This window comes from Gopherus evgoodei, chromosome 1 (genome assembly GCF_007399415.2).
Source record: "Gopherus evgoodei ecotype Sinaloan lineage chromosome 1, rGopEvg1_v1.p, whole genome shotgun sequence".
Taxonomy (NCBI): Eukaryota; Metazoa; Chordata; order Testudines; family Testudinidae; genus Gopherus; species Gopherus evgoodei.
In genome coordinates this window covers 32,685,406-32,701,794 of record NC_044322.1, presented here as the reverse complement: position 1 = coordinate 32,701,794, position 16,389 = coordinate 32,685,406, and the positions used below count along the sequence as shown (strand labels likewise).

The window sequence follows — 16,389 nt, the reverse complement described above, 5'->3', positions numbered from 1 at the left end:
AAAAGAGGATCTCAGAAGAGGAGAGAAATTGGGAGCAAAAGGAAATGGGAGGGAAAGAAAAGAAGAGAGAGTATGGACAGGGAGGATGAAGGCCTGAGGGGATGGATATAGCCACTTCATCCCTTCTGATTCCTTTCTCTTGTCTCCTACAACTCCTTCCTCCTCAAAAACTTTCAACACTTTCCTTGCTCCCTGGCATTAAAAGGATCAAAAGGTGAAGAGATGTTACATGTGGGGTGGTTGATAAGATCAGCTTGTGCTGCACCTTGATGATGATGTTATTATGTAGATTTAATATTTATTTAGATTACTTAGACTGTAAGCTCTTTGGGGCAGGTATCATCTCTTTGCAATGTGTCTATACAGTGCCTAGCATAATGGGGCTGATGCCTCTAGACACTACTATAATACAAATATAAATAATAGTAATAATTTGTATGGCAGTAGCTCCTAGAATCATCCATCAGAAATTAGGGCCCCAAAGTACTAGGTTCTGTATGCACTGTACACATCAAGTAGAGTCCCTGCCTCTAAGAGTTTACAATCTAAGCAGATGATGAGAAACAGGTGAAGAAGACAGACAAAATGGAAGGAGGACATGGTAGACAGAGAAATGACTGAGTTTAGAATGATGATCAGCAGGCAGAGCACACCAGCTAACCTCATTCATTTCTGCTCCTCCTGACAAATTGTCTTCATGTGCTTCCCTCTCCTTATCAGCTGCTTTTGCTTCTCCAGTTACTTCCCTTTGCTTGCTGGGTGCTGTCCTAGGTGGTAAGATTGCAATATATCTGTATTACAACTCAAAGACTTCCTTAGACCTCAGAATCTGCAGTGGTGTTGCTGTCCCTGTCATTTCCCTACTCTGTGTAGACCGCCAGGGTATTGTTCCACTTTCTTTTAAGAATTTGGTTGGATTGTGTAGACATCTATGTTTCATTTTGCTTTTGTTACAATTAATGACATTTGAGAGGAAGACCCTGCATTAGGACGCAGGAGACATTGATAAAATTCCTGGCTCAGTCTGAGACTTTGTGCCTTAGTTCTCCATCTATATAGTGGGGATCACAGCACTTTGTCTATCTTGTCTATTTAGGTGGTAAGATTTTTGTGGCAGGGACTGTGTGTTTGTACAGCACCTAGAACAGTGGGGCCTGTATCTCAACTGGCACCTCTGAGTGCTACTTGTAATAAAAATTAATAAAATCAGTACAGCTGATGTTACCACATACTGTAGACAAAAAGTAGTTCCCATGCAGCTTTGGCCTAGCCCGTGTGCATAGTGGTTGACTATATTATGAATGAATTACTCACCTGCCCCCTTACTCATCATCACCCACTAGCGGGGAGTATGTTCACTTTTGTCAGGCTACGAACACATAACCAAAGAGTAGGATGGAAAAAAAAATCTCCAGTCTGTTTTGTACTTGGGGGTAGAGCAGAGAGGAATCATTTCTGTTCATTGCAGCAGTGGTGTTGCTGTCAGTTCCATTTCATTGTGTTCCTGCTTATGTACTAACTTCATATGTACTCATTGAGTCTTTTCATTACTAGGAGAGAAGATTGGCTGCTGTCCGTGAATTAGCCCGGCTCCTAAGGCCTGGCGGAATGGCACTCATTTACGTCTGGGCAATGGAACAGGAATACAACAAACAGAAGTCAAAGTACCTTAAGGAAAAGAGAGCTAGTAAAGGGAAAGAGGAGGAAATCAATACTGATGTAGCCTGGGGATTATTCTGTGATCAAATGCATGACAACGGTAGCCAAGACTCAGCATGTTCTGACCGAGTCCTTAATGACTCTAAGGACAAAGGCGGCAATGCAAAGCAGGGAATTAACTCCAAGCTGCCTGTTCATACTAACAGAACATCCTTTCGTTCTCAAGATGTGCTGGTTCCCTGGCACCTGAAAGGGGGCACTAACAAGAAAGGGGAATGTGTCAAAGCCCTTCAGCTTCCAGCTAGTTCTAAGGAATTGCAAGAATTCAGTCCTGTTTTCCACCGCTATTATCATGTGTTCTGTGAAGGAGAACTGGAAGCAGCCTGCAAAACCCTGGATTGCATAAGAATTCAAAAGAGTTACTATGATCAAGGAAACTGGTGTGTGGTTCTTGAAAAACAGTAACCCACTGCACTTCCTCCTGTGAATCTGAAAGAGATGCTATTTTCAGCCTAAATCTTTGCCTGTGATAGTACTGTGCAGAGGCATTTTAAAACCCATCCTGCAGTTGTTACTGCCTTTAAAAGTGTACAATAAACACAGTTATTTTAAGAGATTAGCCAAGTTTAGATGCTGGTAGTTGTCTCCTTGTGTTACTAAAATTATGGTAAAATTTGGTATTAACAGAGAAATTTATTTTATTTTTCACAGTAGTTAAGAGAAAGAGAAAAGGGGTGAAATTTTGACCATGTGAAGGTCAGTAGCAAAACTCACATTGACTTTGGGGGGCCAGGATTTCATCCAGGGTATATAGTTTTAAGGAGACAGGGCCTGATTCTCCACTCTGTTACGTTAGTTTTATGCCAGTGTAACTGAACTGACCTTGGTAAGGATAGAACACTGCACTGCACCTGGGTAGTATTGGAGTGGAGAACCAAGACCATTATCAGGAAATTAACTTGGGTGTAACGTTATTGGTTGGTGAAGTAGAAAGAATGTGCAGTTAGGCACTTTGGCTGAAGATGTTGATGGGACACCGCACTGCTAATTTCTCATTTTCTTAGGCTTTGTTTTTAGTAATGTTTCTCTTTAAATTCTCCACTATTAACTGTTCCTTGATGCAGCTTTAGTGGTGAGAGCCCAAATGTAGACTGACTGCAGGCATTTTAACCACTGTCATCTCTAAACCTAACAATCTATTCTAGCACTGCTACTATTAGGCCTGGTCTACACTGGGGGGGGATGTCAATCTAAGATACGCAACTTCAGCTACGAGAATAGCGTAGCTGAAGTCGACGTATCTTAGATCAACTTATATTGACTTACTTCGTGTCCTCGTGGCGTGGGATCAACAGCCGCCTCCCCCGTCGACTCCACTTCTGCCTCTCGCCCTGTGGAGTTCCGGAGTTGATGGGGAGCGCATTCGGGGATTGATGTACTGCGTCTAGACCGATAGATCAATCACTACCCGCTGATCCGGCGGCTAGTGTAGACATACCCTTAGTGGATCTGCAATAGTGGAAACTGTAGGCAGACCCTTGGAAACCTTTCACTCAGCATCCAAATGCTACAACTCAGTATTTTCCTGAGACTGAGAGAAACTAGCAATGGTATCCCAAAGACACTGTTAAAAGTAGAAGTGAGGAGACCTGATGGTGTCAGTCTCTAATGCTAGGATGCTGGTAGTAGTAATATTGCTTTCTCTTCAGTTCGTATAAATCTTTCGCCTTTTACTAAAGATTTCCGTGGAGAGGAACATTTATGATATGGTAATAACTAGAGGACCAAAGTGGGCTTAAGGCCCCTTTGTGTGCATTACTGTACCTCCTGAAAGGGTTTTCAGGCTACATACACAAGACAGACAGAGGTTGAAACAGAAACAGAGTCATAGAGAAGTGAAGTGAGTCACCCAAGGAGATATAGTGGCAGCGATGAGAGTAGAACTGAGGTCTCCTGAGTCCCACTCCAGTGCCCTAACACTGGCGCACGCTGCCTTTGTAACAGTAATATTTGTGCTATAGGGTAGCATGGGCTGTATCCTGTCTCCAGAACACACCATTAACTCCTTTCTTTCCTGGTCCAATTTGAGATTTGTCTACCCCATCACAATGAGTAATAGCTGTAATCTGTGAAATTCATGGCTGTTTCAGGATAGTCTAAAGGTGTCTGTGCATTCTAGGTTGCTGCCATTGGCAGCTAGTAAAATGATCCCTCACACTACAGCAATGCCAGTCATTGGGGTTAATATTTAGCTACTATGGCAGCTAGCTGGGACAGTGACATGATGACAGTTGAACAGGTCTGACATCCACCCCACAGAGGCCAGTGCAACACGTGTCTGATGTGGGATCATAGACATGTCGTTCCTCAACCTGGCAACACTCTGCTGGCCCAGGGTGAGCTGGGTTTTTGTATTTTGACTGGTAAGTAAAATCGTGTAATTTGTTTTCCTTCTCCTTCTCGTAGTAAAAGTTTAGGTGAGCAGATTTTCCGTCTTGGCTGGTAAATTTTTCTTGACAGCTTTTGCAAGCTGATGCTGGTGAGAAATTCACAGCGTAGTAGGATTATGACAACAGAGGTAGCTGCCTCTTCTTCGTTTTTCCTTTTCTTTCCCATTCTCCCCTTATTGCTGCCTTCATCTGTTCTTTTCCCTTGCTCTTTTCTCCCCTTCCTCCATTCTCTCTCTCTCTGTTCCTTCTTTCTCCTATCCTGTTTCCCAACCATTTGTTTAGGCCAAGATGTAGGTCTCTAGAGCAGTGGTCTCCAAACTTTTTTGATCACACACTCCTATCAGTAAAAAATTTTTGAGCACGCACCCCCAATATATATTTATTTATGTATAAATTATATACATGTACTACTATGCTAATACATTATGTACATTATAAAACATACAAAAAATAGAAATTAAAAAAGGATGAGATAAAGATGAAATAAACAATATTTTAAAAATATTTTTATTTTATTTTATTAACGGTACAAAAAACCTTTTTGCTCTCAAAAAAAATTAATATTTTTAGTGAGCGCAATATAATTGAATATGCTTCATTATTTCTGAAAATCTTGGTTTAATACTTTGTGATACAGCAATTTGAAGGTCTGGATTAGGGTTAGGGTGCGAGAGGGGGCTCAGGGTGAGGTGCAGGGTCTGAAAGGGAGTTAGGGTGTGGGAGGGTGCTCAGGGTGTGGGTGCGGGGTCTGGGAGGGAGTTAGGGTGCGGGAGGAGATCTCAGGGCTGAGGCAGACAGGAGGTGCAGAGCACTTACCTGGGGCAGCTCCTGTTTGATGCAGGGGATGTGCAGGTGGCTCTGTGCAGCGCAGCACCGCCCCCATGGCCGTGATTCTGAGAGGCATGATTCTGGTAGCTGCCCCCCACCCCCAGCAGGCGGGGCTACCCAGAACACAGGGGCTTTAGGGGCTGCAGGGCCCTGGGCTAAGGAGGCCCCGAGGCCCTGGCCTGCAGCTCTAAAGCCCTTTTCGGAATGTGGCCCTGTGAGCACAGGCCAGAGGACTGAGGAGGAGCAGGAGCAGCCACGCAGCCAGCAGCCAGAGAGAAGTGGTACTTTTCCCTTCAAAGCCCCACTTCTCTCCAGCCGGCTTTGAAGGGGAAAGCGCTGCTTCTTTCCCGCCGCTGGCTGCACAGCTGCCCCTGCTCTTCCACGGGCCAGAGGTCTCCAGGGCCGCATTCTGAAAGGGAGTTTAGGGCTGCAGGCCAGGGTCCCGGGGCCCCCTGAGCTCAGGGCCCTGCAGCCCCTAAAGCCCCTGTGTTCCAGGTGGCCCTGCCTGCGGGAGGGGCAAGGCAGCTTCCCCACTCACTGTTCCCTCCCCACTCCAGCTGCCCTTCTCCCCCCCCGGCGGCACTCCTCCTGCCGCGCCCCCCAATGGATTGTCTTGTGCACCCCCTGGGGTGCGTGCACCCCACTTTGTAGACCACTGACCTAGAGGGCAGCCTGCTCATATATGCATTTGAACAGAGCTGCTAATGACATTCCATCCAGCAGAGGGCAGTGTTTGGAAAACAGCCGAAGTATGCATAGCTGATTATTATTTAAATAGCTGTGCACGAAATAAGACTCATTGATATATTGGTAAACTAAGAACATTTAGGGTGATGTTTGTGGTGCATCGACAAATAAAATGTAATGATTTAACTAGACAGTTCATTTTATGCACTATATTTGCTGCTGTGGAATAGCACTGTTCAACTGTGCATAACAATTCATTAATACTCCAGCATGTTTTGTAGAAGTAAATCCCCACTGGGCATACTTTAATCCCTTTGGGTTAGATTTTCAAATGCTCAGCTCCTTCTGTGACACAGGGCAGGGACCATCTCTTTATTTTATGTTTATACAGGTTTCTAGCAAAATGAGGCCCTGGCCTGCAAGTGCAATCCTAATACAAATAATAAATAATTACTACAGAAACTGAGATCTTTTGAAAATCTAGCCCCAGTTATGAAGGCTAAGTCCTCTTGATAATTCTGGCTCATACCATTCCATTGGTCTATTCTGTGCAGTGGTTTCATTGATATATATAATTTAAAAAAAAAATCTCCACACTGACATGTCCAAGATGAGGGAATTGGGACTTATTCTCTATTCCCAGACATTCTGTGACTTCCTTATTCATTTTTTTGCTATTGATATTGCAAAGAGGTTGCGGTCTTTATTTGGGGAGGTGTTTTTCTTTTGATGAGCAGCTAAGTCATCAGTCATCCCTTTGCCTAGTACTCCTAGTTATTCAGAATCCTCTGACTGTATGTGCTTGTTCTGATGTTCTCCAAGGTAGGGTACGCTGCATCTCTTTCATTTTCTAATTCCATACAGAGTGCTTGGCCATTTGTACAGCAATGCCCAGACTGCTGCTGACACATAACAGCTCCTGCATTTGCTTGCAGGTGCATTTCCATACCAATGTGTAATTTATTGACAGGAACGGCAAGCGCTGTTCAGAAACCTGCTTGACATGCTGCTGTATACCTTGATTCTCACTTTGTGAAATAGCGAGTCTGGCACAGGGAGTGTTTCATTGTGCAAAATGCTGGGGCCCAATTTAGCAAAGCACTTAAGCGCATGCTCAACTTTAAGCATGTGAGTAATCCCTTTGGCTTGAATTTAAGCGTGTGCTTAAGTGCTTTGCTAAATTGGTGCTGAAGTGCTCAGCCCATCACAGAATGGAGCCCTTAGGAGTCCAACATGGACCTAGCTCTAAAAAGAAAATACATTTTCTCAGGCGCTTTTACAGCACCCCTGGAATGTTGCTACTTCCTCCGGCCTCATAGCAGAGAGTATGTCTTCTTGGGGAGACAGGAGTTGGCAGCTCCTCGCTTCTGATTCTGTGTTATATATTCTGTTGGGCCTTGAGACTCTGGACCTGTAAATGAGGCCAGAGTCCCTCTCACACTGCCTTTACCCTGGTGAAATGCCATGGACATTCTCTTGCATGAGCAGAGAATTGGGACTAGATTTTATTATTGATAATGTGATTACCATGCTAAGAAACCTTGAATTTTACCCTCACAAAAAAAAGGCCAAATATCTGTTCAGGGGATTCCTTTTATACTAATGCACTTACAAGATAACTGGCCATGATAGGATTCATCAAACCAACCAACCAACCCTGGGAAAATGCCAGCAGTTACTCTGTTTGGAATATAGAGTGTTGTTAATAATCAAAGTGTACAGGTCAAAGGTCTGACTCCACAAAGTGCTGAGTATCCTCCACTCCCATTTACCTTAATGGGAGTGGAGGGTACCCTGGAGCTGTGAGGATCTGAGGAATTTGTACAACTTGTGGATTCTGGTAGACATTATGAGACTATTGAAAATTGCTGTATCGTGGAATTCACCAGGGCCAGTAGCATGTAACCTCACTGCACTGGGCACAATGGAGCGCAGTTGACTGCAATATCTGTACTCTGACCTAACAATGGGTAGGCTGCGAAGGTTGGCTGAAGCCTGAAGAACCAGTTTTCTCCCTCACCTTAACGGGCTGGTGTTTACAGTAGTGGAAAATCCCCAGAAGCAGAATAAATAAATCAGATGGTGGTGGTGGGATATATAAACACACATGGTCACAGCAAGCTTTGGGCCGGCACTGGAGGGGAAGAGCTAGGCATGCTGCCTTAGTAGGAGGGCTGGTTTAACTGTGGAACCAACCAACGTCAGAGAGAGCAAGCTGACCTGGTGCGGGGGCCTCCATGACTGAGAAAACAATCCATGCACTAACACAGAAGAACCCTGGATGGCCCCACCGGACTCTGACCCCAGCCCAAAGAATACTATGGAATGGTGAGGAAACTGAGGCAAGGAAATGCGTGTAGGGTTTATTATTTGTCTAGCTCTGTGTACAGCTTGTGCAATTAAGTACTGAGCAATGATGTCTTAGAATCCTGTGCAAAGTCTGTGTGTTGTGTTCCACCCACAACATACAGGGTGATCATACATCCCATTTTGGCCAGTACTGTCCTGGGCATACCAATTTTTTCCCCCAAAACAAGAGCAAACAGGACAAATACCCAGCTTTGACAAAAAAAAGTGGGGTGTGCCCCACTAGTGACATGTAGCGGAATACTGGGGGGAGAGCAAACGGCAATGCCAGCCCCTGGTAGTGGGGCATAGGTAAGCAGTGATGCCAGGTGGCTCAGGCCTGTGGGGGAGACCTAAGAGACCTAAGGCCAGCCCTGTGCCTGGGAGGAAGCTCCCAGGCGAGCGGCTTGGGCCAGCTCTGCACACGGGGTGGGATGGGGTGTGCTTCAGGCGAGCACTGTGTGGTGTCCCGTTTTCCTTTTAGAAAATATGATCACCCTAACATATCCCTGAAGATGCAGGATACCCACCTGGCTGGAGTTCTGGGAAAGGGTGTTAAGCTATGGAGGAAGTCTGTGGGGTCAGTCTAGTCCTAGAGTCTAGGCAGTTGGACTGTGAAGACTCAGCTTTCAGAGCGGGGGTGCTAGACAGAGGTTCTGCACCCTGAGAGTGTCTAGAAGCCTCAAGACGGGCAATACCCAGCAGGGCTGCCCAGAGGATTCAGGGGGCCTGGGGTCTTGCTGCCAAAGACCCTTCACTTCGTCGGCGGGTCCCGGGGCAGAAGGACCCCCAGCCACTGAAGACCCGGAGTGGAAGAAGCTCTGGGGGCCAGGACCCTGCAAGAGTTTTCTGGGACCCCCGGAGCGACTGAAGGACCCAGCTCCAGGGGCCCCGAAAAACTCTTGTGGGGGCCCCTATGGGGCCTGGGGCAAATTGCCCCACTCGCACCACCCCCCCGGGCAACCCTGATACTCAGACTCCGTTTACAGTCTAGAGGCTTAAAGCACAAAGTATCCAGCAGTTTGCTCCCTCACAGCAGTCTGGTGAGTATCCAAGTAGAGGTATTCGACTCCCGCATTGGCCTTACTGGGAGCTGAGGGCACTCAGAACCTCTTGCAGTTGTCACTCAGCACCTCACAGAATTGGATATTTCCAGAAAGATTTCTTCAGTGAAGGTGAGGCAACCTCCTGTAATGCTCCAGAGAATAAACGGGCACCGGAGGAGAAAATGACAAGGCAGAATGACGGTGAAGTGGTGACAGATTTATTACAGAGAGGTGATGTGAAGGGCTCTCGTTTGGGAGGATTAACTTGAAACTCTCATTACAGAAGAGAGTGATTTGCCACCCACAAGCACTCTTTATAACACTCACTTGCCCTGTCTTTTCTCCTGAAAACGTAAATGAGCCAGAATGCTTCAGGGTCAAGAGTCTGAGTTCAATGTCTAAGGCTTGGTGGGGCATGGGTTTTCACACTAAGTTTCTATTTAGGGTTAATTAAATGACAGAACTGCTTGAATTATTGTCATTATTATTATGATATTGAAATCTGTTGAAAAGACTAAATAAGACCTATCCATACACACCCCCTGCAGTGGCTGTTAACTGGGTCTTATTGGCTGATCCTCACTGAATGCTCCAGAGGAAGGTGGAAATCACCCAAGGCAAAATCAACCCCAAATTTGACAGTCGGTTTAACCCTGAGCACATGAAGACAAATGTCTCACGTCATGTCCATCAACAGAGGTAGATTGTTTTAGGGGTAGAAGCCCTGCTCCTTACTCCACACCTCCAGTTCCCAGCCTCCTTTGGCGGGGATAACCTGGCAGCCACATCCCCGATAGAGCAAAACCCTTCAGCATGTACTTCAGTTTAAGCATTGAAGTTAATGGCATTATTTTACATGTTTAAAGTTAAGCACATACCTAAGTGTTTTGCTGGCTCAGGGCCTAAAAGGCTGATCTGGCAAAGTATTGAGTCCTGCACTTCCCACTCAAATTCATAAGGGGAAAACTCTTCTTAACTTCAATGGGACCAGGATTTTACTGTAAGTAAAGAGGGCACTCATCACTATATAGTCACACTGGCTGCTGCTGGGGCAGTCTTGGGCCACTGCCCTCACCCCCACAGCAGCAGCAGAGTTTGGGTGTGAGAGGGGGCAGGGGGTTGGGGCACAGGATGGGGTGAAGTGGGCTGTGGGTAGCACTTTCTTCAAGGGCTCTCTGGAAGTGGTGATATCCCCCTCGCTCAGCTGCTAGGCGGAGGTATGGCCAAGCAGTTCTTCATCCTGCTTCCTCCCAGAGTTCTGGCTTTGCAGCTCCCATTGGCTGGGATTTGCAGCCAATGGGAGCTGCAAGGGTGGTACTTGCAGGCAGAGGCGGCTACACCTCCATCTAGGAACTGAGTGAGGGGGATATTGCAGCTTCCAGGGGCTCCCTCAGGTAAGTGCCACCCAGAACCCTCCTCACCCTGCCCGAACTCCCTCCCACACCAGGCAGAGAGCCTGTCAGCCCCACTAACCCATTCAATCCAGCATGCTGCTGCCTGTCTCCCCATCCCCAACACCCAGGCCACCCTACTCCAGTTTCCCCTTCACCTTTCCCCTGTGGAAAAAAGGAGTGGTTTTTGTTTTAAAAAAAACTTTAGCGGTGAAAAAATTTCAACCAGCTCCACTTATAACCCGTCCCGTTTGTAATAGTTTTCTGTCCATGTATAACCTCATTTTAAGGGGCTTGCCTAACTTTAACTTTGTTTTATTTTCTTAAAATGAAAATTAAATAGGTTGATACAGAAAACTATATAAACTGGTTCACCATCTTCAGGACAAATAGGGTTAGTTTGTTTGATAAATCCACTCTGTTCTATCTAACATTGGCCCCAGCTGAGCACCTCACAATCTTGAAAGTGTTTATTCTCACAGTACTGCTGGGGTGAAGTTGGTATTATCCCCATTTTATAGATGAGAAACTGAGATGCAGAGACTAAGTGACTTGCTTGAGATCACACAGGAAGTCTGGGACAGAGCCAGGAATGGAACCTAGCTCTCCTAAGTACCACACTAGTGATCTAACCACTGGTCCAGCTTCACCAGATTATCAATGGATAAGCATGGAGCAGAAGAGTATCTACAGAAAGCAGGCAAGATCCTCACACAATGAAGCCCATCCATGGGTTCCTTAGACTGCTGATTTTTCTGTGATCCAAAATTTCCAGTGGATGATATTTTCCTCCAAAAATAGTTCTTTTGCTGAAATATTTTTCTTTACTTTTACTGATATATTGGCAAGTTTACAATGAGATTTCTCAGAAAGAGAGAAAAAAGGGCCAAGATAGCTGAACTGCAAACAGATAACATTTGAAATTCACCCAGTGCTGTGTTAGCAGACAGAGTTCTAACTTCTATTTCTATCTACTGAAAAAAAAATTGCATAATGGGTAGGAAATTATGAAACACAATGCTAAGTATCCTAGGAATTCTAACTTAATCTTTGCTCATAAGCCCTCCCTGCTACCTCCTTTCTTGATCACTGTGAACATCAACACCATCCTGCCTGTCACTCAGGCCTGTAACCTGGGTGTCATCTTTGACTCAGACCTTTTTCTAGATCCTCACATATGCTATGTCTAAATCTTAGAGAGATTATGCAGAAAGGATCTTAGAGATATGGCTTTTCCGATCCATCCCCATAGCTAAAACTCTAGTCCAGGCTCTCATCATTGTATATCTCACTGCAACAGCCTTTTCTCTGGGCTTGCCAAATGCAGTCTTGCCCCACTCATATCCATTCAGAATGCTGCTGCAACAATAATTTTCCTGTCATTTTTTCATTCCTCTCTTTGCACCCCTCCACTGGCTTCCCTTTCTCTACTGCATCAATATAAGCTGCTTGCGTCTACTTTCAAGTCCCTTCCATATATACCTCCACCCTACCCATCATCTCTCATTCACTATCCAAAATCTGGATCCCACCTCTGATCAGCTCAGGATGCAGGGCCGGCTTTAGGCCTATTCCACCAATTCCCCCAAATCAGGTCCCAAGCCTAAGAGAATCCCTTCCTTGGCTAGAGGCGCCTTTTTAATTTTTACTCACGTGGTGGCGCTCCGGGTCTTCAGTGGCACTTCGGCAGTGGGTCCTTCACTTACTCTGGGTCTTCGGTGGCACTTCGGTGGCAGGTCCTTCAGTGCTGCCAAAGACCTGGAGCGAGTGCCGCTGAAGTGCCATCGAAGACTCAGAGCACCGCCTGGTGAGTACAAACCCCATGTGTTTTTTTACATTTTTTTTTTTAATGATCCTGCCAGGGCCCCATCAAAACTGTTGAAATTGGGCCCCGCGCTTCCTAAAACCGGCCCTGTCAGGATGTTAGCTTACATCACTCTCTTGTTAAATTTTCAAACAAGTATTGTTGTGCTTTCTCCCTTGCTGCTCCCTCATGCTTAGAAGGAGCTCCACATAAATATCAGCAAAGCTATCTCATTGTCCTCCTTCAATCCCTTCTCTTTTGCTGTGACACCTACAAAAAACTTGACAATGGTTAGGCTGCTGGTACACTAAACCTCTACCCATCATGCTGACCAATAGCATCTCATGGTTTCTTTATACTACCCTGCTGGTCTGTCTGTATCCATCTGTTGTCTCTTGTCTTAAACTTGAATTGTAAACTCTTTGGAGGCAAAGGCCATATTTTAATTTTATTTATGCAGTGCCTATGCAGTATAGGGTCCAGGTGTATGACCAAGGCTATGATGATACTACTAATAAATAAATTTTTGAAGCATCTGCTAGCACAAGACATTGTTGCCTTCAGTTCTTCCATTTCTCCCTTTAATCCTGTAGGCTATCATTCCAGAGGCAAAACAATTACGATTTATGCACTTAAGGAGGTTCAAGAGGCACAGGAACAAAATAAATTCTATGGAACTGAGAGTGTTTCACCTTATCTCAGACATGGTACCAGTTTTTTGTAGCAAGACAACACTTTAGTAAGGATTGAGCAATGGAAGAATGGTACTGCAATGCAAAAGTGATAAGAGACACGTCAACAGTAGTTCATGCTTGAAACAATGACAGCCAGACTCTCCTAGGCTGTCTGTTTGAATCTAGGGTATAGGAGGCTCAGGCCCACCCTGTGTTCTAAGGGAGGAGTCACAGAAACAGGCAAAAGTGATTTATTGGGACAACAAATGAAAAAACAGGGACGGGTACTAGATGGTGGCACTGAGCAGAGAACTCCAGACAGTTCCTAAAGCTCTGTGAAGGAATTCTGGGAATCAGTGGTCACTGCACAAATGAACTCAGCTTGAACTTGTGAAATAATGAGAGAATGGAAGTATGCCACAGATTGAGCTCCCTTTTCTTGGACTGCTGGAAACCCACCCTGGCCAGCACCAAAAGGAGATCGATGAGGAAGTCTCATGACTTCATGGGGCCATCAACGGGGTGTGCAAGGATGAAGAGACGTGAATAAGTGCAGCCACAAGCTCAGAGAGAAAGGCAGAGTACAAGGGTGTTTTTTTACCTTCTTGCACACATGGAAAACTATACATGGGATGTGCAGCTCCATGTGCTGGGCAAGTGTCACAGGGTGCACCCAGCTGTAGGCCAAGCGGTCTGTTTCTGGTGACCCGCCTGACCATCTGCAACAAGATGGGGGGAAATATCAGCTCTATTCTATCCTATATGGTATTATCCTTATTTTAGAGATGGGGAACTGGGGCAGAGAGACAACATGACTTGTCTAAAATCCCACAGGGCCTAGGTAGAACACGGATCTGCCAAATCGCCAGCTAGTTACCTAACCATTGGACCAACCTTCCTCTCACAATGGGCAAGTAGGTAGCGGAAAATAAACTACAGAAGGAAGACAAAATTCTCACACATAGAGATCCTTTCATGAGTTCCTTAGGCTTGTAGCTTATAGGTACAGGTATTTACGACGTGAGGCATAGGTATAAATTAAGGCAATAATGCAATGAGTCTACAAGCCTCAAGGCCTGTAAGACAATAGCTTAGTTGAACTATTTCAGGCATAAGCCCCAGAAAGCCTTAAGTATAGGCAGCTACCCAACAGTAACACTAGATCATAAGGTATCACAAAATAGAATGCTGTAATGAGTAAACTGCTGACAAGTAACCACAAAATACTAGTTTATACCAGCTTGGGATATTTTAAGTTAGGGACATCAGCAGATGTCTGACCACAAGAATGTCATGGTAACTAATTGACGTCTATGCTAATAAGCTTGAGGTAAAAGGATTAATAACCTATGGGAGAAGGGCCTCCCAACATTAGTAGGGTGAGGAACTACAAATCAGGGAAAAGGGCTGAAACCCCTACTGAATATGCATTAAGCATAGTGGTGTCAGTATAACACATTATAAAAGTTGTATCTTGGCTAGCATGCCTCGGGTAATGACAGGATGATGATTGGTGAGGGGAAAGATGAGAAAGATGTTAACTAACACTTCAGGGTATTTTGCAAGGGATGGTGTAAGTATATGGATGCTTAGCTCATTCTGTATTATATCTCCCTACCTTGCTGGGTTGGAGTGTTTGTGAATTTGCTAGCAGTATTAATAAAACTATCATAAATATAGAGTGTAATTTCCTAAGTGTGAGTGTTGCAATCATGCACAACAGGTATCCCAACTAAACAGTAATGCTACTGCCGTGGGCTTCTTTGTTGTCCCTTCCCTCCAGGATTTTAAATGTAATTGTATTATGGTTGCTATTACCAAGCCGTTCAGCTCTATTCACCTCTTGGACCAGAACCTGTGCTCCACTTAGGACTAAAACAAGAATTGCCTCTTCTCTTGTGGATTCCGGGACTAGCTTCTCCAAGACGCAGTCACTTATGGTGTCAAGAAACTATGTCTGCATCCTGTCCTGAGGTTACATGCACCCAGCCAATATGAGGATAGTTGAAATCCCTCATTATTATTGAGTTTTCTATTTTTATAACCTGTCTCATCTCTCAGAGTATTCACAGTCACCATCCTGGTCAGATGGTCAGTAGTATATATCTACTCCTATATCCTTATTCAAGCATGGAATTCCTATCCATAGATATTCTATGGTACACTTTAGCAATGTCTGCACTACCATTTATGTTGGTATAACTTATGTCGCTCAGGGGTGTGAATAAGTCACTCTCAAGTGACATAAGTTACACCAACCTAAGCACTGGTATGGACAGCACTATGTTGATGGGAGAGCTTCTTGGGCTGACATAGCTACTGCTGCTCATTGGGGGTGAATTAATTAAGCCGATAGGAGAGCTCATTCCTTTCAGCTTACAGCAGCTACATTAGAGAACTGCACCACTGTATGCTCACTAGTGTAGCCATAGCCTTTGATTGATTTAAGATTTTTACTACAGTTGACTCTATGCTTTCTTCCACATATAGTGCCACTCACCCAACCAGCATAATCTACTCTGTAGTTCCTATATATTTTGTACCCTGGTATTATCATGTCCCATAATCACCATTCCGCCACATTTCTGTAATGCCTATTATATCAGTATCCTCATTTAATACCAGGCACTCAGATTCATCTGTCTTAGTATTTCAATTTCTAGCATTTGTACATAAGTACTTATAAAATTTGTCACTTCACATTATGTGATGTAACTGAATGGGACTCTTTTTCATTTGACTATTTCTCATCAGTTCTTACCTGTACTTGATCATCTTCCATCCTCTCCTTCTTTCTAGGATATAGAGAATCCCCATTAATAGATCCTCCTGTTGGTTTTCCCCAAGCCCTTAGTTTAAAAACGCCTCTACAACCTTTTACATTTTATATGCCAGCAATCTGGTTCCATTTTAGTTTAGATGGACCCCTTCCTTCCTATATAGGCTCCTGCTTCCATTAAACTTCCCCTGTTCCTAATAAATCTAAACCCCTCCTCCCTACACCATTGTCTCATCCATGCATTGAGACCCTGCAGTTCTGCCTGTCTAAATGGCTCTGCCCGTGGAACTGGAAGCATTTCAGACAATGCCACAATGACGGTCCTGGATTTCACTTTCTTACCTGGCAGCCTAAATTTGGCCTCCAGGACCTTTCTCCTACCTTTCTCTATTTCATTGGTATCTATATGTACTACAACCATCAGCTCCTCCCCAGCACCACTCAAAAGCCTGCCTAGCTGTCTCAAGAGATCTGCAACCTTTGTATCTGCCAGGCAATTAATTATGCGGTTCACCCAGTCATCACAAACCAAGCTATCTATATTTATAATGATCAAATCCCCCCTTACCATTAACTGTCTCTTCCTAGTGACGAGGGTTCCCTTCCCTGGAGAAGTATCCTCAGTGTAAGAGGATACCATGACATCATCTGGAGGGAGGGTCCCAACTATGGGATCATTTCCCTCCACTCCACTCTGATGTTCTCCTTCCCCAAGATTTTTATCC

General features: G+C 44.9%; 1 protein-coding gene and 1 non-coding gene across 5 annotated transcripts in view; both read left to right on the top strand.

Moving 5' to 3' along the window:
* Window positions 1-2,288, top strand: part of ALKBH8 (alkB homolog 8, tRNA methyltransferase) — a 100,885-nt gene extending 98,597 nt beyond the window's left edge. For all 4 annotated transcript variants that reach the window (XM_030560755.1, XM_030560763.1, XM_030560746.1 and 1 more), the window contains one exon: window positions 1,555-2,288. In XM_030560755.1, coding sequence (XP_030416615.1) covers window positions 1,555-2,124 — 570 coding nt within the window. In that variant the 3' untranslated portion in view covers window positions 2,125-2,288. The remainder of the gene's footprint in view (window positions 1-1,554) is intronic.
* A 1,061-nt stretch (window positions 2,289-3,349) lies between these two features.
* On the top strand, window positions 3,350-3,467 carry LOC115644664. Its single transcript, XR_003998583.1, has one exon. It is a non-coding gene; the product is annotated as a U5 spliceosomal RNA (small nuclear RNA).
* The last annotated feature ends 12,922 nt before the right edge of the window (window positions 3,468-16,389 follow it).